At 42.9% G+C, this 22,904-nt stretch overlaps 1 protein-coding gene across 2 annotated transcripts in view; it reads right to left on the bottom strand.

Annotated features, from left to right (window-relative positions):
• SYBU (syntabulin) overlaps positions 1-22,904 on the bottom strand; it is a 126,280-nt gene that overhangs the window by 44,572 nt on the left and 58,804 nt on the right. For both annotated transcript variants that reach the window (XM_004697675.2, XM_030884909.2), the window contains one exon: positions 9,249-9,446. In XM_004697675.2, coding sequence (XP_004697732.1) covers positions 9,249-9,446 — 198 coding nt within the window. The remainder of the gene's footprint in view (positions 1-9,248; positions 9,447-22,904) is intronic.

The raw sequence follows: 22,904 nt of genomic DNA, 5'->3' as shown, positions 1-22,904 counted from the left end.
CTGCAGCGGGCGCTCTGCACGCCCTCGTCTAGTTCATCTTGGACACGTGCCGCCCCATTTGAGGCACACAGTGCACAGCTGGCCATGAGAACGTGGTGGCATGGTGGTGGGAAACTAGGATGTTTGACTCGGGTCTTGCGTGAGAAAGGGCCTCACCTGTCACCCGACTCGTTCCGACTCATAGTGACCCCCACCCCCCACCCCCGTGTGTCTAGGTAGAACTGCACTCCATGGCTGATCAGATTGCCAGGCCTTTCTTCTAAGGCACCCCGTGATGGACTTGGCCTTCTGGTTAGGAGCTGAGGACATTACCCGTCTGCAGGACCCAGGGCCTCCTCCACCCTCAATTGTCTTGCCGTCAGGGCACGCTGGGGAACCTGGAGAGGAGCGGTGTACTCAGGCAAAGTTCCCCACTCTGCTCCAGAGAGCTCCAGTTATGAGAGGCAGGCCCTGCCCAGGGTAAACCGTCCAGCGTATTTTATCTCACAGGACTACCTTTGAAGTGAAAGCGACGCTTGTGATAAGGGCGGGAACTCCTGCAAGCTTTCCGTGAAAGGCCTCTTATCTATTAAGGCAACCAACAGAAACACCAGCTGCTGCCCAGTGGATTCCGGCGCACAGTGACCCTACATGACATAGGAGAACTGTCCCAAAGGGTCCCCCCGGCTGTAATTCTTTACAGGAGTAGACTACCACCCATTGCTTTGGTGGGTCCAAATCTGACCTTTTGGTCAGTAGCCAGGGTGGGGGTGGGGGTGGGGGTGCTCAACCACTGTGCCTGGGTTGATTGATCTCGAACCTATTTGGTGCCTTCTGAGTCTTCTAGCACTTGCTTCTGAATGTGGGAAGTAGTGTTTTGTTCCATTTTTTATGTAACAGGTCTTTGGTTATTGTTGTGAGGTCGGCAGAGTTCAGCTCCCCGAGGTCTCCAATGTCAAGAGCCCGATTGGTGTCTGATGACAAGGGAGTACTTCTGTGAATGCTAATGAGCTAGCTGGCATCTTTCACATGCAGATTTCACCATTTCAGCTCTAAGGCTAGATTTTCTTTGAAGAAGCATGACTCTAACCACTTGCCTTTTAACTAACTCACGATCCACTTGGGTGGCCTTTTTGATCTGTCTGTTTTTCCATTCACGTTTTCTAATTAGTTGCTTCAATTATGTAATCTCCCTAACTCCCCGACTGGCTTTGTGGAGAAAAGTATTTCTATTTGTAAAACAATGGCACTGGGTCTTTGTCTTTCCTGGGTTAGGGCACTCCCCAGGCAGACAATGGAGCACCTGCAGATGCCATCAATGTGACCAAAGCACTGGGGCAGTAAACAAGGAGGCCGTTGACTCCTGGGTAAAAAGTCTAATCTTGTAAGGGACTACACACTATTGACGAGGAGAAATTCCTTTTGTGAACTTTTAGGATCTCCCTTCTATAGAAGCAGCATCTTGGAGGAGGAAAGATAATCATCCCAGATTCCTGAAAAAGTACCAATCAGAACGCCTTCCTTGCTTTTCCTATCTGTCCACACTCACTAAAAGACAGTACTCTGCCATTTGCAGATGACGACGGATGACAGGAGAAGTCTACAGTCCACTTCCAGGGTCCACACAGGGATGGAGCCTCCCGTGACCATCGCCCCTCTGATCACAGGTAAGGGATGTGGAAGGTCTTGTCAGACTGGACATTTTGGAGTCGACTGTGGCAGACGCAGCTAGGTTGAAAGGTAGTATCGTATCAGTTGATCTCGCTTTTGGTGCATTTTAAAATTGTTTCAGTTAAAAAAAAGTGATGGGGAAATACACATAAATTACAAAAAACCAAACTCAGTGGCATCCAGTCAATTCTGACCCATAGGGACCCTGCAGGACATTGTAGAAGGGTCCTTGTGCATTTCTGAGACTAACTTTCTTGAGTAGTAGGCCTAGGCTTCCCCCCTCAGGCGTGAATTAAGCCTCAGGTCACTCCTGATCTCTGACCACAGGCCGGGGTGTGAATGGCTTTACTGACATACAGAATGCACTCATGAGCGGATGGTTGCAGGTGATTGGGTTGTATCATTTTATCTTCTTTTTGATCCATTTGAAATGTGTTCTAGTTTCTGATTTTTTTCTGTTTTCAACTGAGGTTTTTATCTGTTTGACTTTGTTATTGTTGTAGTGTGTTTGTTTTTAATGATTCTCCGTATATGAAATCCAGGAGAGGTAAATCTATAAAGACAGTTATTGGGTTAATGGTTCCTTGGAGGTAAATGGCGAGCTCATAACGAAGAGTACAAGAATGAAGAAAATGTTCTAAAACTGATTGTGGCAATGACTGTACAATTCTTCTTGATGTGATGGAAATATTGATATGTAGGATACATGAATTATGTGCCGATAAAATGGCTATTATACATTTCAGAACCACTGAAGACGTGGAGGCTGTTTCTGGCCCAGTCAAACAGCACTCAAGGTTCCGTGCACCAAGTAGCCGCTCTATTTCTCCTGGGAGCATTTATTGAACACCCATGTTTTGTCACATGGAGTCCCTATGAGTGGAGATCGACTTAAGGGTACTTAACAACAACACAACTTTAAGGCAAGGCAGCCTTCTGCTCTAGAGAGTTCCACCTGGAGTGGCTGCAGGTGACAACACACAAACCCACCATCCAAGTGGATGTAGGAAGATTTTCTTTTGCTCAATGGTGGACATTTTTTTTCACTAACTCGGCATACAGGCATCAGTTTATAGGAGCCAAATTGACAGAAGGCTTCCTGCCCCTGAGAAGTTCCAGAACCAGGTCCTGACTGGAGGGAAGAGGGCTTTCCTGCTGTGCTTGTCACTGTGCTGGGTCAGAGGGTGCAACCTTGCCTGGCTCCCCTTCACATCCTGACATTCGGTGACATACTTCCCATCACCGTCGGCATCGAACACTCGGCGAACTCACGTTCTTCATGTTAAAGGGGCATTGTAGTAACTTCTGAGATACGCATCGGTGTTCTCAAATCTGGTACAACACATAACAATCATATAGGCTTACATTACTTGCTCTTCAAGAGTTTCCGACCATCTGCATGGGAGCCACTAATTGCTTGCTATTTTAATACAATAGTATTTGGGGTTTTTATTATTAAATACTTTTATTGGGGGCTCCTACAGCTCTTATCGTAATCCATACATCATTCCATTGGGTCAAGCACATTTGTACATATGTTGCCATCATCAATCTAAAGCATTTTCTTTCTACTTGAGCCCTTGAGATCAGCTCATTTTTTCCCTCCCTCTCCCACCCATATAATTTATGAACCCTTGATAAGTTATAAATTATTATTTTTATATCTTATATCATCCCCTGTCTCCCTTCATCCACTTTCCTGTTGTTTGTCCCCATGGGAGGGATGTCTATCCTTGTAATTGATTCCCCCTTTCGCCTCTCACCTTCTCCTTACCCTGCAGGTATCTCCATTCTCATTATTGGTCCTGAGGGTTTATCTGTCCTGGATTCCCGATGCTAAGGGCTCTTATCTGTAGCACTATACATGTTCTGGTCTAGTCAGATTCATTTATATATAGTGGTATTGGCTTTAAAGAGTCTTGTTTTTTGTTTTTACAAAAGCAGAGAATGCCTATGATCGGCGCCTCAGCCCTGGGTGAAGGGGAGGTATTCACTTGGAGCTCTGGGGGAAGCAGAACATTTTGACCTGAAAATAGTTCTCTTTTGAGGTTTAACAGATTATGTCTCTGCATTTTATTAATTTTGGAGTCATCCAAGGGCCTCGCTTCCAGGATTTCCTCTCTCCAAATTTATGAGCCTGGCAAGTTTATTCTGCTGAAAGTGCAGAGAACTATAGGTCATGGTGCACATGTTTCGCAAATACTGCACAACAAAGGCCTATTCAAAGCTCTAGCAACGGTTTCAGTGATGCGATTCTAGACAACTAAGAAATAAATGAAGGAGCTCTAGTGGTTAAGGAGCCCAGTGGGAGCACCAGGAGGCTAATCACAAGGTTGGCAGTTCAAACTCACCAACCAAGAGCTACTCCATGGGAGAAAGATGAAGCTGATTGCCCCATAAAGATGTACTGCCTCAAAGCCCTAAGGAATAGATCGACTTCATTCTATGAGGTGCTGCATGCGTCGAAATCGACTGGATGACTGTGGTCAATAAATAAATGTAAGGATCTCTTAGACAGTGGTGGAATACAAATAAACAGATCCTCAAGTAAAGGCTACTTCGGTTTATTTGACCTCGGGAGAGCAATTAAGGAAGAAGCAGTTGACAAAGCGGCAATTTTGGTCAAGGGTCATTCCAAGAAAAAACAGTCACTGCCATTGAGCCGATTTCGACTCATGGTGATCCTCTAGGTCAGGGCAGAACTGCCCCGGTGGGTTTCCAAGCCTGTATTGCTTTAAGGGAGTAGAAAGCCTCATCTTTCTCACTCGGAGAGAAGCTGGTGATTTTGAACTACTGACCTTGTGGTTAGCAGCCCAACACACAATCATTATGCCACCAGGGATCCTGTCAAGGGTCATTCACCTAGGTAAATAAATCCTCAAAAAGGTCCTCTGAGACAGCACCCACTATTTTGTGCAGGTGGGAACTTTTCTTGAGTGTAGGTCCACAGCCTTCATGGTTTTCAAACTGGGCTTCCAACCAGTTCATTTCTATTCAACCTCCTACCGTGAATCTGACGTCTACCTTATGTCTACTGGAACAGAATCTAGAAGGAGGCTTAAAAAACTCCAAGAAAAATGAAAGGATAGCAAAATGTCGTACAAACATTTGAACACCATGGCTCCTCCACCCTGACAGTTGAACAAGATGATTCTTATAGATCTATAGATCCCCAGGTGATCTTTATAGATCCCTGGGCATCTTGTTAAAATGCAGCTTGTGATTCAGTGGATATGGGATGGAAATGCAAGTTCTCAGCAGGAATGCTGTGACAGTTTAGGAACCGTTTGCAAGAATCCATGAATCAAGTAGCCTTAAAAAATCACAGCTTTTGTAACGGTTGGTCTCTTCCTGAGAAAAGAGGAGTGAAGAAAATAAAAGACAAATGGAAAACAATTAGCCCAAAGGGACCTCAGCCTCCAGTGCTCTGAGCAGAAAAACGAGGTGGTGCCAAGCAATCACAGTAGAGGGTCCCAATGGAGCGGTAGAGAAACATGGAATAAAACTCAAGATCATAAAAATGACTAGGCTTGTTGGTCTGATAGAGGCTGGTGGAACTCTTAAGATTATGGCACATGGTCACCCTTCAAGTCTGGAATTGACATCAACCTTCCTCCTCCATGGCTCTTTTGGCTGAACAATGAACAGACCTACAAGGTGCACACGATCCCCAGGGAGGTGCCCTATGCCGCTTCTGATTCAGTAGAAATGGGATGGAAATGAAAATTTCAGCAGGCATCCTTAGGCTAACCAACTATAGGCCATCAAAAGGGCAGGTCCTGTCCAGGGTAAAAGCTCAGAAGGCATGAATAGGCAGGCAAGACCGTTGAAAGGAAATGGTAAACACAGGAAGAAAAGGAAGAGACTGTTACATTGTGAATTAATGCCACAAAGTAGTGTGCACACACTGCTGAATGGAAAACCAATTTGCTTTGTACGTGTTCCCTTAATCACAATAGAAGTGTTTTGTTTTTTTATTTAAAAGAACAGGAGCTCTTGATTTTTCTTTTATTTTTTCCCCTTGCCTACAGATTCTTCATAAAGATCAAAGGCTATAAATGTTCTCAGCAAGGCAAGTGATTGATGATCTTTAGCAAGTTCCTTCTGCAGAATTTGGTACTTGCTCAGTGTGAATTCTGTATGTGTGCAGAGGTCAGAAAGTCTTACTTTAACAGAGGACGGCTACTATCAAAGCCAGGAAGAGCAATGAGACCATAACTCATTAATGCTATGCCTTACTTGTCTAGGTTTCCGTGTATTGTCACTGTCTAGAATGCGTTTTGACATGAGGCGGGGGAAATGCCACAACCTTAATAACTTCAGGTTGTGTCAAATACCAAGGTATGCTCACAATGAACTCTGCTTTTCTTTGTAACCCACAAAGCTGACATTCTTTCCTGCCTCACTTCATCTTCTCAGACCCCAGAGCCTACCTTGCTGTTGAGGTCGACACATGTTAACTGAGTCCCTGCTGTATACCTAGACACCGTGTGCTGGAAATACAAATAGGAGATCACCAATTCTTGACCCTAAACTTATACCTCACACACTGGAGAAGCAAATTCTACTGGTAATTATTTCCAGGTCAAAAGCTAATTGATGACATTTCTCGAAATAGGACAAAGGAGTGGCCAATCGGCACGTGAAAAGCAGCTCATCATCATGAGTTGCTAGGGAAATGCAAATCCAAACCACCAGAGAGAGCAGACTGGACCAATTATGGTGGGTTCAAACTCAAACAGACATGGAATAACAAAGACTGGCGAGGGTGCGGATAAACTGGAACGCCCATCCTTTAGAAAATAGTTGGACAGTTCCTCAAAAAGTGAGGCATTGCGCTTCCACAAGATCCGGCGGTTTCTCAGGTCTGCATAGCTGGAGGGGCCCTGGTGGCACTGTCAGCAGCTGGAACCCAGCAGCCACTCTGAGGGACAAAGATGAGGTTTTCGGCTTCCATCACCATTGATAGCCTCGCAAAGTCTAGAGCGGCTGGGAGTTGGAACCAATGTGACAAAATAATAGCTTAAAAAAGAAAGAAAACTGGAGGAAAAACCCTGTACATAATGATTCCTATCAGTGGTACTCATAATAACCCCCAAATGCACACCTAATGTTTATCAACTGGTGAATGGATAAACAAAAGGAATGTTATTCAGTCACAAAAGAAATGAAGTACACACCCATGCTACTACATGGATAAACTTAGAAACCATGATGCTAAGTGAACAGAACCAGACAGGCCAGGCCACGTATTGTGTAGGACGTCCAGAGGGGGCGCAACCGCAGAGAAAGTGGTTTGGTGTTTGCCAGGGGCAGAGGAGGAGCATGGGAGGAAGGAAGAGTGGCTACTAATGGGTAGGAGGTGTCTTTTTGTGGTGGTGAAAATGTGCTGGAATTGGAACGTGCCATGATAGCTGCAGGTCCGATTGAGTACCCAAAAAAAACTCCTGAAGGGGTGATGTTGACGGTATGCAACTTATACCTCAACAACAGCACAAAGACAACGGAGAAGGACAGGTCCTTCTGGTCCTTTGGTGTGAAAGGTCATCGTTTTATTTCTTGGCCACAATGAGATGACACTCGTGACCTCATTCTTATCTCCCAAGGATGGAAGGTATCCAGTGACCTATCTGAAATTCCCATTCCTATTTGTCTCTGAGAGGTTGTTTTTCTGTTCCTATGCTGTATCACTCCTTGTTCATATTATTCAATAGTGATGGCTACTAACAAATTCATCATAACTAATATTTATGAAGGGCCATTAAGAAACCAGGGGTTGCATTGATACACGGAGGAACTTTCGCTCTGAAACTATGGAACATTCATGAGGAGAGCAGGAGGAGGGACAATCCATTGTGATACGGTGTGTCCCTCAGTTCCGCAGGAGGAACAAAAGCAGGCAGAGATGCAACACCTGGAGGCAGGGGACACAGGAGCAGGCTTCGTCTCCACCAAAATAAAGCTCTCGGTAGCGCCTTCCACCAAAACGTCATTACCAAGCAAAAACTGGAAGGCCATGTAAAGGGTGAGGGTTCCATCCAGCCAGTGTTCTGTGTCTTCACACTCAGCAATCAACACAGACGGCAGCGCACAGGGAAAGACTGCAATGTGGACACTGTCTCTCGGAGCCAAAGCCCATGTGCTTTCATTTTAAGGTTCGTCCCTGTATTTTGTCTCAAACAGTATTTGTTCCTATACCGTGTATCTACTTCTGAGAGGCATATTGCAAATTCTGAGAAATAATTTTTTTATGATGCTCATGTATCTTACCCACTTCAATTATGATCTGTATGTTATCTCAGAGCTTAAAAATGGCTCTTTAATTATTGAGCATTTCTATATCACATCATACCACATTTAAATCATTAGGAGTAGGTATGCCTAACTCTAGAGATCTGCATGAAGACACCCTGCTATTTTCATAATTTGTGGTCCCTTCAGATGGTACCAAGTAATTTTTAGCATAATTTAATCTACATTAAATTACAGAGTTTAAATGCCCGTAAGATCATGCAGCTTCAATTTCTTCAACTTTGCTTCTTTTAAAACCTCTTTACCATGGATACACACATCATTATACTTGCTCAATAATTAACAACCACTACAGAAAATGTTCCATTCTCCTCCCAACTCCTTAAAGCTGATGGTGCCCGGCTATCAAAAAGTATAGCGTCTGGGGTCTTAAAGGCTTGAAGGTAATCAAGTGGCCATCAAGCTCAGAAGCAACAAAGCCCACATGGAAGAAGCACACCAGCCTATGCAACCACGAGGTGTCGAAGGGATCAGGTGTAAGGCATCATCAGAACAAAAAAATCTTACCATAGTGAATGATGGGGGGAGTGCGGAGTGGAGATCCAAAGCCCATTAGTAGGCCACTGGAGATCCCCTTGCAGAGGGGTCTCGGGGAGGAGATGAGCCAGTCAGGGTGCGATGTAACAATGATGAGAAATACAACCTTCCTCTAGTTCCTAAAGGTTTCCTCCCCGCTCCCACTACCATGATTCGAATTCTATCTTGCAAGACTGGCTAGACCAGAGGAGGTACACTGGTACAGATAGGAACTGAAAATACAGGGAATCCAGGATGGATGAGCCCTATAGGACCAGTGGTGTGAGTGGCAAAACAGGGAGGGTAAAGGGAGAATGGGTAGGAAAGAGGGAACCGATTACATGGAACTGTGTGTGACCTCCTCCCTGGGGGACAGACAACCGAAAAGTGGATGAAGGGAGAAGTCGGACAGGGCAAGATATGACAAAATACCCATTTATAAACTATCAAGGGCTCATGTGGGAGGGGGGAGCGGGGAGGGAGGGGAAAAATGAGGACCTAATGTCGGGGGTTTAAATGGAGAGAAAATGTTTTGAGAAATGATGTACAAATACGCTTTACACAATTGATGTGTGTATGGATTGGGATAACAGTTGTATGAGCCCCTAATAAAATGTTTAAAAAATAAAATAAAAAAAACGAACAAACAAACAACACAAACAGGATGGTTTTAGGCATAGGGTACAGCATAGCACACATGTTCCCTGTCTTGACAGGCTGGTGCTTTGTTTCAAATTTGACACCACTCCATGAAGAGGAAGTGCACATACCTGGCTTTACCAGGCCTGACTTGGGTTCCTTCTTATGCCGGGTTAGCTGGACGTTTCCCTCACCAACCACTCCAATTGTGCATTTCTTTCTGGTGAACTCTTCATCACTTCCAGGGCAAAAGCCAACAGGGCTGTTTCCAGTATCAGAGGGAGTCTTCACCGGAGATACAGACTGGCTACTAGGGCAGCCTGTGTCATCTGTAAGACATGAACGAGTAGGCCTTTGATCAGTTGTGGCAAAGGGAAGCCATGCATTGTCTGACACACACACGTACAGACACATGCACTCCGCTTACAGGCTCCTGCTGTAAGGAGGACCCACTGAGGAGGACTCTCCTCTCAGCACTTCCCCTTTCCTTTGTTTACTTGTGTTAACAGAAAAAACACCGGAAACTCAAAAGCTTTTTGGATCCCAAATATTTCTGTAACTGCCACATGGTCAAAGCCTAAAGATATGTCTGTCAACACTGCATGTAGTATAATCTTGGATCTTAAAATGGTGCTAAAATTCAAAATGGCCTTAACTATCAAGTTACTAATTATTACCATGGTCATGGTTATAAGTTAATATGCACTATGTGATGAGTGCTTACTAAGCTAACAAGAAAGCCCTACTAGTGGGTGAAGGGAGACGTCGGACAGTGTAGGATATGACAAAATAATAATTTATAAATTATCAAGGGTTCATGAGGGAGGGGGTAGTAGGGAGGAGGGGGGGAAATGAGGGCCTGATGCCAGGGGCTTAGGTGGCGAGCAGGTGTTTTGAGAATGATGAGGGCAACGGATGTACACATGTGCTTTACACAATTGATGTATGTATGGATTGTGATAAGAGCTGTATGAGTCCCCAATTAATTTAAAAAAAAAGACTATGGGGAACATATTGAATGATGCAGGAAGCATCAAAAGAAAATGGAGGGAGCTAGTAATGATGAGTACAAGATTGAAGAAAAATTCTAAAACTGAAAAAAAAAAAAAAAGAAAGTCCTACTGCTGACTCCTATAACTACTTACTGTATTTGTTAAATATTTATGATGGTTGGCTAATTCACTTGTACTTTGATGAGAAGTATGTGGACATTTAAAGTCAAATCAATATTACTTAAAAGATATATCTACCCAGACTGATCCATTAGTGGTACATTTTCATTACTAAATAGGTCTTTCTCACACAGAAATATTTTGATACCTGAGTTACTTTATAGAACCCATCTTGAAGAGTGCCTATATGCTTCAATGAACAAAAATAAATAAATGTATTCATTTTTATAATTGTGTAAATTGTACGTTTCTACATGCAATGTTACACAAAGGCAACCTAGCGGCACAACGTATACACTATTCACTTTACTTTTTAAAGTATGAAATATAAAAGCTTGCTTTGGAATACTTATTCAGTAAAATTTTACATAAGGACCCATCTGTTAAGGAGAGAATAGAAGCTAAGATTGACATATGACTAACCTGTGATCTTTGCTCCCCAATGTTTTTAATCTAATTTAATTTAAGTAGAGTAATCAAATGGCTTTAGTTTCTATGTACAAAAAATGCACTTATAATGATTAAGACACCAAAACTCTCAGTACCGTCATTTCAGCCTGAAAATGTTTGTTCTTTACTTTTCACTTGACATGTACCCTCTCTGAGTGATTTATTCAGGGGTTCTCAAGGACTGTGATCATATTCAGAATGAGTATTATATTTTACATCTGTATACTGTCTATGGTGTGAATAAATCGAGGATAGTAGAGCGTATGGGGTTAAAGTGATAAAAACCTAGCTGTGACCGTAAGGGAATGAGGTGATTCAGGAATATAGTTTTGAGGGACACCAAGGTCAACTGAAAAAGTCAATGTCTACATCCTATTTTGGTGACTAGAGATTGAGGTCTTAAAAGCTTGTGAACTGCCACCTCAGACAAGTAATATAACCGCAAATCTCTCTCCAACCGGAGTAAAGAAGGGTGAAGACCGCATGGTGCCCGGCTCCCATTGCTGATCACTTTGAAAAGCAACACAACAGTCTTGGATAGAGTAGGGTGGGAGCCCTGGTGGAGAAGTGGTTCCAAGTTGGGCTGCTAACTTCAAGGTCAGCAGTTCGAAACCACCAGCCAGCTCCTTGGGAGAAAGATGGAGCTTCTTAATGCCGTAAAGAGTTGCAATCTCGGAAACTCACGGGGCACTTATACACCCGTTGGGTTTAAAACTGAGTGCACACTTGTGGCTCAAATAAGAACACTAGGGAGATACACCTTAGAACAATCAGCCAGATGAGATGTAAAGTGCTGCGTTTACCCAAGGATCCAGTTCAGAAGGCAGAAAGGCATGGGACAGGAGGACAAGTGGGCTCGGTAAACGAAGGGAGGAACTGTTACAAAGCGCGCAGAGTGCAATGTCAGGAAACAGTGTGCACGAACTGCTGGATGAAAGCCCAATTTGCTCTGTGAACTCGCACCCAAATGACAGTAAAATTTTGAAAAAGATCCATTGTTTTATAAAAAGATGGTTTTCAAACTATGTTCAATATAGAAAAATAAAGAGATGATCTCAAGGTCAGCTTTTACATTTGTATGCAGTAAGCTTTTGCTTTAGGTTCTCTGAAAAGCTATGAGGCCAAAAGTTTGAAAACTCGAGGGGGAAAAATTTTAAATCATGGAACTTTAGAAATCATCTGCAGCAATTGTTACATTTTATTTCCTATGAGAACAACGCGAAGAACGAAGAATGGTGCAGGGAAGAGGTACCTTTTGCGAAGAACGAAGAATGGTGCAGGGAAGAGGTACCTTTTGTGAACAAATTTTGTCTCAGAGCTTCGACCACTCAAATTCCCAAGTGTACTGCTGTTGTTTTGAAGAGACTAACTGTATACAATGTTATTTTGTCTTCAATCATTAAGAACAACGTATTACTTTGTCTCTAATTGCTAATAATATTCCACCCACCATTTTTACTCCCTACTTTACCTGTTATTGGTTCCTTTTTCGTTATCTGCCTCTACTGTGTATTTCAAAGCACAGTGAAGATGTAGAAAATATGGAAGGCTACATAGTTCCTTCCCCCCAAACCCCCCCCCAACTTGTATACTTTTATTGTACCTAATTTCTGAGACATCTGAATAACTTTTCAGTCTTCTGCTTGTGGTACTAAAGAAATATTAAGTAGGTCTCAGGCTTTCAGATTTCATAGACCATTAAGCTTTCCAAATAAATTATATAAGGGTATCATTATGAAAACACAAAATTATCATCTAGCACTTGGTACATGCCACCTGTCCCCAAAAGGAAACACATTTTGAACAGATAAACATAGAAGCTCACACACAGACTGTATGCTATATGTAGGATGCATGTGTATGCATACTATCACCAGGATGGGCTGGCACAGTGGCTGCATCGATGGGCACAGGAGCAGGTAGTGTTTCATCCTGTAGTACACAAGGTCACTATGAGTGGGAACCAACTCCATGGCACCCAGCAACAACATATGATGTACATGCTAAGAACTGTAACCAGAGGACCCAAGCCCAGTGCCATCCATTCCGCCTCGTGGGGCTTCTGAGGAAGGCCTTTACAGGCACAGCAGCGTCAACTTTCTTCTGTGGAGCAGCTGGCGCGCTGGACTGTCACCTCACAGTTAGCAGGCTAATGTTTACCTGACAGTGACACCAGAGTTAACTAATTATAGTTTCTTAAACCGAGTAAATTTTGAGAAATTCATTAAAAAAATTTATAGTTGAGTATGTAAACTTACCACCATTGCCTCCTGTTAACCTCCTTTCCTCCCCTCCCCTGAACTGTAACATACATGAAGGGGTATGGGATCCCATACAGGTACCCTGGCTTAAGAATGCTGAATGCTGATAAAGCAGCAAACTGAAAGGAAAGAGAATTTTCTCTCCAGACAATAATTTAACTTTAAAAAGCCTTCAGGTCTTTTCAATCTTGCTAACAGGAATACGTGGTCTACACCTATGGTCCTAAAGCATTACACGTCGGAGCAGGTTATACCACTGTGAATGTATACAGTGTACTGTCCCTTCAAAGATAATTCCTTGTGAAGCACTTGCAAAAGATGTTCTCATTGAAGATGAAGCACAAACTATCTCAACCGATCATATGATAAGATATTATCAAAGAGTACACTGTGCTTTCTAAGTCTGCATATTCTACTAAAAGATTCTTAAATCTAAGACATAAAAATTAAACCACGGGATATAACCCTGTCATTCCCCACCCCCACCCCCAAAGTTAAACTAAGAATCAAATACATTGTGTTTAAATTCGACTCACTGGACAAAAAGAACAAGTAAAGACACCACTGACAACTTTCAGAAGTATTACATTTGTTTGAATCATAAAGGAACTAAAATAATTGGCCACCCATCAAAGGCTATCTTAAGATTCCGTAATAGAGAACTAGAACCAGCCTTGGGCAGCATCATCTAACAGTCTTTATGAAGATATTTAGAATCCACAACAAAAGAATCGCCTCACCTGCGACCTGTTCCCACTTCACTATGAAATAGCCCAGTTCCTGGAACAAAGGAAACTCCGCAGTGATGAAAAGACTAATTCCTCTTGGTTTCCTTCTCGGACTTTAGGCTGTATTCGTGTACGGTCTCAGCAGTCTGTTCCTAGAAATGAGTGGTCTTGCTCATGCTGCTCACCCTGCTGTCTCTGTGCTCTGCTCTTCTGCGCTCTTGAAGAGACCCGGGTTCTGAATGACAGAATGAGGAGCATCCCTTTTGGCTGCTGCTGCTCATTTTTCATCACGGATTGTCCCTGCCTTGCTCCTTAGACTTGCATATGCCACCTTCTCTCCAAGGTACAAAGCTGCTAATTACCCAGAATGGATTCCAGCACTTCGACAAGGCTCAACAGGTCTCCCCAGGGCGCCCGGAGGGGCTCCCGTTCTCCTTGTCTATCCCAAAGCAGAGAAATCCAAAGAATGTGGGCTAATAATTCCAAATTACTTACTTATTGCCATTAAAATGATTGTTTCGTGAGCTCCATAAATTAATTCTTTTGAAAGTCAGATGGCTGAAACAGATGAAAATACTTGCTTTGGATTCTCCACATTGAAAGGGTATTTTTGGCTGTGGTTGGAAACTTTCAGGCTCAAAGGGACAGCGTGGAACGGTTTCCAGTACAGTAAGATCATAGTTCAAGTGGGCTGCAAGGAGAGGAAATGTGCTTTGCTTGATTCGACTCCCATTTTGCTAGTGTTAAGTTAGAAAGCATATGGACATGCCAGGTTTTCAATACTAGTAATTCGAAGGATTACCTGCTAGTATCTGGGTAAAGCGCAGGAAGTGAAGTTGCGTGTGGTGGCAGGTAGTCTGGGGAAGGCAGTGGTGACCTGAACCTGCAGTACGTGCCTCAATGTCACACCATTTCTAGCCAGGGTCTCCAGGCGTTGGGCATGAGCAGATGAACACCTAAATAAATACCCACTTTCAGGGACATTTTGCATTTGAGTCACTACATCGACCGGTGACCACAGAAGAGCTTTTCTTTTGTACAGTTCAGTCTTGTGCTAATACTGAGGGGGAGGGAAGAACTATCTAGTTTTTCACAGAGTACATGGGAGAAAGACATGAAAGTCTGCTTCCATAAAGACTTCCATGGAAATCCCCTGGAGCAATCCCACTGTCTTCTAGGGCCAGCAGGAGCTGGACTCAATCAGATGGCAGGGAGTTGGATTCATTGATTAAATAAGTACATACATTAAATCCGATTGCACAGAAGGCAGTGAATTGGCTCACAGGTGCTGTACCCAATGGTCCTGATAAAAGCTTATAAATACACCAAAAGGTGGATATAAGTGCCATGTAGTGAGCTATTTAACATGGCTCTTCTAGCCGTAGCCTTTGCTACTCTCACCAAAAGAGCCTCACTTTCCTGATGAGTCTGGGTAAGAAGGTGAGGGAAGCTACTGATGGGAACATGCTTCAGCTGTGGGTGAGAGTTAACGAGGTTCAATGGGATTGCCGTCTTGCTGGGTATCCAATGAGCCCTCTCAGAAGCAGGGTCAGTGTTTCGCCACCACTAAGAGAGAAGATTCACTTGTGCACGGAACTTCCTTGATCTGGGGTGGGGGGTGCGGGGCAGTTTTGGCACCAGGGGAGCAGCAGATGAACAGCAGCAAAACCAGGAGCCAGTGCCTGAGCCAGGATGGAGGACTTCCCAGACCACAGAGCCAGTAAAGCGGAGTGCCTTTGGGTAGGATGCTGGCTTGAAGAATGGGATGCCTCCTGGTACTTAATTGGGGATCTGGGTTTCCTGACCAATAGAGCTGGCTACTTTGGGGTCAAGGCTTATTGTGAAGTGGCATGACCTCTAGGCACTTATTGGCAGTGCCGAAAAACACTTTGTAACCTTGCCAGAGCAGGGCAGGCGCCAGGTCCGGAGGCTAAGGACCAGAGTCCTGCCTGTGGACATGGCAATGAAGAAGTTTCTTGTCTGGATGGAATACCTGTACCTGAGCCTTTTCACCTGAAGTATAACCTGTTAACTTCCCTACTTCACCCCATAGTTGTGAGCATCATCTATGAGCTCTTGTATGGCCATTGTCATGAACTGTAGAGTGCTGGGGGAGCCAAAGCCATAGCTTATAGTATGTAGTCCCTAGAAGCCTTGTCACAGTAAACCCAGACCCACGAAAAATGAGGGGTTTCCAGAGCTGAAGGCCTTTTCTTGTTTTGGTTTAATGGGGCCAGCACTGACAAAGGGATCTAGTTTTAGGACAGAGCCATTAACTTTCCTACTGGGGAGAGTACACTTTAAGTGACACAAACAAGGTCTCAGCAAAGACTACCCAGCTTCAGCTTCCCGGGCCAGGAAGCCAGGCCATCGGTGGTGCCAGGTAACAATGGATAACTGGATATTTGCTCAACAAGTTTTATTCAGGACTTCTTACATAAATTAATATGAATAACCTCATGGCCAGTATAGGAAGCAGACTAACAGTCCAGAAGTATTCGTTGCTCACATTGACTCTGAGATTTTTAGACTAGTGGAGCCAAGCCAGAGTCCTTTGATAGCCCATAGGTGATCCTAGCTCAGAACTAAACCTCATGCCCATTGTTGTAGCCACTGTGTCAATCCATCTTATTGAGGGTCTTCCTCTTTTCCGATGCCCCTCTACTTTACCAAGCATGATGCCCTTCTCTGGGGATTGGGATCTTCTGACAACATGTTCAAGGTATGTGAGATGAAGTCTCGCCATCTTTGCCTCTAAGAAATTGTGAGGATGGCATAGGACGGGTCAGTGTTTCATTCCATTGTCCATCACATCACTATTGGTTGAAACCAACTTGATGGCATCTAACGACACACACCATATGGACCAATCATGTTGCCGTCATAGGCTTGTGAACAATTACAAGTCACTACGGTCAGGATTCTAGGTTATAGGCCACAAAGATTGATGCCAACTGAAGAGGAGAAAAAGAAATGTTCATGCGCACGAGGAAGGGAGGGTGCCGAGGAAGGGAGCGCAGCCCAACTCAGGAAGATTCGAGGGCAACGCTCCCTTGTCTAACATCCACATAGCTGCACTCAGAAAACGTTCCCTTTTCCCAACTTGTTATTAGCAAGGGTAGCATCACTGGGGTGGGAGAAGGATAGGGTCTTCTACTCCTAGGAAGAGTTAACCTTGGAAAACCACAGGGGAAGTTCTACCCATCCAACAGGGGAGCCGTGAGTCAGAAATGACTCGATGGGACTGAGTTTGGTTTTGAGTATCATTGGGAATTCCTAATAGTAATCATATCTAATATTTACTGAGCACTTATTGTAACCAGAGACAGAATGTTTTATGAGGATTGATTCCCTTAATTATGTTCACACCGCTGGGGATGGGGAGGCAGTCCCTGGGTGACTCAGATTCCCTCACTGTTCCCTTTAACCTGCCCACAGTGCTACAAATCTCTCTGTTTATCTGCTTCAATTAAGCCTGTCTGCACTTTCCTGCTACTACCTTGACTGGTAAGCTCACTGTTTAGAATTCTTGCTCTTATACAAGGAACCCTGGTGACGCTGTCGGTTAGGCATTGAGCTGCTAATGGCAAGGTTGGTAGTTCAAAGCCAACAGCTACTATGTGGGAGAAAGATGAGGCTGTCTGCTCCTGTGAAGATTGACAGTCTTCGAACTCCTAGAGTGGGTGGCTATGAGTCAGAAAGGGCAGCAATGGGATTGGCAAGAGGCTGTTTAGAATTATGTTAGTATAAAGAAATTACAATTGAAAAATATTTCTAATATGCCATCTGGGAGGGCATGGGCAGGAAATGGCAGAAAATCTGAATCATCTAACATTAAAGTGTGCGATGTTTCAAATTTACAGGAAAATGCTTGAGAAAAATAAGATTTTGCCAAAGGGAATCTGGCTCCACAGTTTTAGAGCAATGGTGTGGATGGCTATGAAAAGGGCCGAGTATCCTTTTAAAACACACATGCACACTAGCTCCCAAACCCACATTCTTACATTTCTTTATTCACGGAAAGTATTGAACTTTAAAAATTAAACCACTTTACCTTTTACACGAGTGCAGAAGACAGTGCTGTTGTTAGTTGCCCTCAAGACAATTCCATCTCCCAGGGGCGCTCTGTGGGCAGTGGATCTACTCTGTAAGGGTGCCAGCTTCCAAAGGCAGCTCTGCAGGTCTCTCAAGGTGCCTCAGGCTTTCAGCTAGTAGTTGAAGGCTTAAGTGTTTGGGCCACCAAGGAACTCCTGAGGTTAAATTAAGCCCTGTCAACTACGACCTGCAGGCCAAATTTGCTTGCTATTCTTGTAAATAAAGCATTTTTCAAACACAGCCGCACCCAATCTTTTGCATTTTGTCTATGGCTACTGTCAAGTTATAAGGGCAGAGCTGAGTCAGACACCATCTGGCCCACAAAACTGAAAATACGTACTAAACTGCCCTTCATGGACAACGTGGGTTAGCCCTGAGTTAAATGACCCAGAAGGACACAAACACTTGTGAGACAGTGGGGCTATTTGAATGTTCTCTACCATTCCACGGAGTCAGTTCAGTAGTGTAAGTAGTGGAGGTGGCATTGTATGTAAGAGCGTGACTGATTTATGTATTTTAGAAATACACACTGAGGTATGTAGACGTGAAGTGACGTGATGTTTGAAGATTTTCTTTGAAATGGTTCAGCAGAAAAAAATGGAAAAAAGGATGGATGAAACCAAAAGGTCAAACTCTTGCTCCTTGTGGATAGGAAGTAAGCACACTGTGGGGAACACGAGATGGGAAGTCCAGAGGACTATCCCCTCTGCTTTTGACAGTGATTCAAAGGTTTCAAAAGATCCCATCGAATTTTGACAAACATTATTTTAAGTGAGTATACCTGTTTAAAATAGATATGTGCGTAGCTTTAAAACAATTCATTCTTGTAGGATATTTTGGGTTGTTTCCAATTTCATATTAAACTGCTTTATTAGTTTTTACACCTACGTATTTGGTCAAATCTTTGATTATCTCACAAATGTATCTCTGGAAGGGGAATGACTAAGCCTTCCAAGAAGTTTGGGACACTTCACATTTTTATTAAATTCTTGGCAATACTGAATATATTTTTGTCACTTTTGCAAAATCAGTCATTAAAATTTAATTTCAACATTTCAACTTGCATTTATTTACTAGTGAGGGTAACTTTTTCACATGTTCGTTGGCCTTGTTAAAGTTATTATGTGAACTGTTCGTCTTAGACAATTTTCCTACTGTGGCTTAGAGCTTCCTAAGTGGCTCAATGACAATGAGGTTTCTTAAAAACCATTGATCTGTAAGAAAACATGTGAGAGGTGTTAATGCTTTGCCATTTCATTGAGTTCATTTGCTTTTAATGACTTTGACACTTAAAACGTACCCTACTTCTAGTTTTCAAACATCTCCATGTTTTCTTAACATGGTTTCTTCGAATGCTTTTATTCCTTTTTGGGGTCATATGTCAACATGGACAGTGAGTATTTACTTTGACAAGCGCTTGTTTCTGAATCCTAATCAAATTTCATTGTGTCCATAATAAAATCCCATTGGTGGGTTCTGGGGTTGAAAGTAATGCAATTGTTTTTTTGTTGTTTCATTTTATTAGGAGCTTTTATTCTTAAAATGTTCTTCTTTGCTCAAGATCAGCAAAATTATTTGCCGAGATTTCTTCTACTTTGTATAGTTTTACTTTGCAATTAAAATAAATCCACCTGGCGTGAATTTAGGTGCGAACTAGATTAACTTTTAATTCTTAGGAAATCCATCCTTTTCACATTATCCCGCAATGTTTTTTTCTGAAGTAATTTGAATGCAGTGAATATTTTTAAGTGACTATATATAAGGATAGGGAGTCTTTATTGGCACAGCGGATTAAGCACTGGCTTGCTAAGTGAAATATTGGAGGTTGAAATCCACCAACCATGCTGGGAACAGAAAGATGAGGCTCCTCCTATAAAGGTGTACAATTGTAGTCCATCCTATAGAGTTACTATGAGTTAGGGTTGGGTATGTATAGATTTGCTAAATCCTACATTCTAAAACTGAGGGTTGCCCACAGTGTATGTTAACAGTGTTCTGATATTCAACTAAAAGTGCCTAACCACCAAAAGGTTCTCATCAAATGTATTTGGTGGCAATTATGATGGCCAAGTTTTTCCTCCTTGAGCCAAGGACATATAAGACTGAACACCAGGGTCTTTGATATTATAGATGTTGTGTGTTTTTTTTAAATAAAAATCATTTTATTGAGAGCTCTATAAATGTTTTTTTTCAAAGTCCAAGAGCAATTTCTCAAACTTCCTAGTTCGTTTCTGAATTTAGATTTCAGAGCTCTTTGGTATGCCAAAGTGTTGAACTAAGTAATTCCAGAAGACACATTTAAAAATAACACGAGTCAGAAAGAAATATAGTTTTGTGCCATAGTATCTCAAAAACATTCCGTTATGGTTTAATGCTGTTCAAAATTCAGTTATATAATTTAGGAGGAAAACCACTGCTATGTTAAGAAAACCTTACATTCAAGTATGTGGAAATTTAGCTGATCCTAAAGAACTAATACTAACTACATCTTATTCATCCATTAAAATATTTTTGTCTATTATGTGCTGGGCACTGTTGCAGGTATTGTTATTACTGGCATTTTTGCAGATAGATTGGTATAGACACACACAACACTGTAGTCTGAGGTCATGGAGAATCTGAGATAGGAGATATTCCTACCACAAACCATGGAAATGCCCTAAAATGATGTAGTAAATGAGCTCAAAGAATCATTGCTGCCAGAATCAAATTCGGGCTTGTCTGCCTCCAAAAGCCCTGTTTTTCTCACCACAAGTTAACTGATTTCTAAATTTCTAAAGCTCTACCTGTGTTTGGTTCAGTAATTAAACCCCTGGCTGCTAACAAAAAGGTTGGCAGTTCAAACCCGCCAGCTGCTCTGCAGGAAGAGAGATGCTGCACTCTGCTTCTGGAAAGGCTGTAGCCTTGGGCTCCTGATTGGGTCGTTCTACCCCATCCCACAGGGTTGGCGATGAGTCAGCATCAGCTTGATGGCAATGGTTTGGTTGTGGTTATGCTTGCTCCAAGAGGAAAGAGCAGCCATTCTGGGAATGTCCAAATTAAAAACAGAAAGGAAGCCCCTGGGAAGAAGTCACTGCATCAGACCACAAAAATGTGATGCAAGAAGCCCTTTAGAGTTGTTTCCAGTTTTCCAGTGTCGGATCACAACATATGGAGCCACACAAAACACATTCCAGATCCGTCTGCATTCTAGGTTTCCAATAGCAAAAATGTGAACTCTGATTCTTCCACTCCATTTTAGCACCTTTCTGGATAGCTCACACGTCTACAAGGCTCTAGAACAGTGGTTCTCAACCTGTGGGTCGTGACCCCTTTGAGGGTTGAATGACCCTTTTACAGTGGTTGCCCAATTCAATTCTTAACAGTAGCAAAATTATAGCTATGAAGTAGCAATGAAAATAATTTTATGGTTGGGGGGGGTCGCCACGACATGAACTGAATGAAAGGGTTGCGGCATTAGGAAGGTTGAGAACCACTGCTCTAGAAGAACTTGGCTTCAGGATCATAAAGGTAACCCGTATTAGTGGTCAATGTTGAAGTATAAAACTCTAATTCATTCTCTTCAAATAATTACTAATTGTCTATTGTGTGCCAGAGAATGTTCTAGGTGTTAGGGATGTAATGATGCTCAAGATTAACACGATTATCATCCTCAAGGAGTTTATATCCCAGAGGTTAAGACACAGTTAATCAGCAAGTACACACACACACACACACCCCACACATTTTATAAAGTATCAGAAACCCTCTGAAGGGTTTGTGTTTGTGGGTCTGGTTAATACTATATAGGATAACTAGGTGGGAGGTGTTTCATTAGACAGTTTGTGCTGGAAGGCTGAAGTTAGATGAGCTGAGATCAGAAAAAAAAATGAGAAGAAATACATCATGGGAAAGACAGGGAAATTAATTTCAGGCACAGCAAACAAGGGTGAAAATTCAGAGAGAAAGGAACTTCGGGCATTGAAGAAACCAAAGGAGGCTGGGAAGGCTGAGGGATAGAGCATCCTCGATGAGGAGGTTGGAGGGAGTCCAAAGCCTCGGAAGGTGCAGGCCTGGAATTGTACCTACGAGGGATCTTTAAAACGTTGTGGACAAACAAAATGAAAGATAATGGAATTCTTCCCACCAACTTTTTGAAGCACCCTTGTACATCTTAAGTTCAGTGGGAGATAGAACATGCACTAAACTGGAGATGATGCAATTTAGCTTGTGAAGAACAGATTGTTTTAATAATCATAAATATAATTAATATTTGTGGGGTGTCTACTGGGTCCTGGGCACGGTTCTAAACAGTACATGTCCTAACTAAGTCTAACATCCCTTTGAGGTAGGCACCATCATCATCCTGATGTGCCAGGGGCACACAAAGTGGCACTAGAGTTCAGACCACTTGTTCCTTGGTTAATTCGCAAGCTGCCTTCTGAATCACTGTGCTCTGTGGATCCTTCAGGGATGGGAGTGCAGTATAAGCAAGCCGAATTGGAGGTCACTCTCGTAGATGAGAGGTGTGTCCGTGTGGTAGAAGTAGAAATAAATGGCTTTTAGATATATTGGGGGAAAGATACTTAGAAAGATTTACACATGGTAATGAAAATGAAGAAGGAATCAACATCAACTCCTAAAGTTGTGCATAAACAATGGGGTATATGGTGGTCCTTTCTGAATTGGGGGAAATGGGTTCACGAGCATGTGGGAATAAAAGCAAGCATCTGGTTCTGATAATCTGTTAACTCTGAAACACTGATTAAGGAAGGCATTGATGATATGGCCTTCAAAGCATTTGTGAGAAAATTCCATTAACTTTTAATTCCATGTTTCCATGAAGTTGTTGAAGCCCTCTCGTATATGTGAGACTAAAACTCCGGGAAGATGGGTGCAGGAGGGCATCACCGCCTTCTAGGGAAGAGATGTAAAGATGGACACTGGTCTGTGTGTGAGCCCTTGAAGAGGGGCAGGGGCGCATGAAAAATGAGTTGATGCTTGAGACCTGAGGCTCTAAGACAGTGGTTCTCAACCTTCCTAATGCGGCGACCCTTTCATACAGTTCATGTTGCGGCGACACCCAACCATAAAATTAATTT

This window comes from Echinops telfairi, unplaced genomic scaffold (assembly GCF_000313985.2).
Source record: "Echinops telfairi isolate 266 unplaced genomic scaffold, ASM31398v2 ScPeMD7_1;HRSCAF=3_0, whole genome shotgun sequence".
NCBI lineage: Eukaryota > Metazoa > Chordata > Mammalia > Afrosoricida > Tenrecidae > Echinops > Echinops telfairi.
This window is presented reverse-complemented; position numbering and strand designations above follow the sequence as displayed.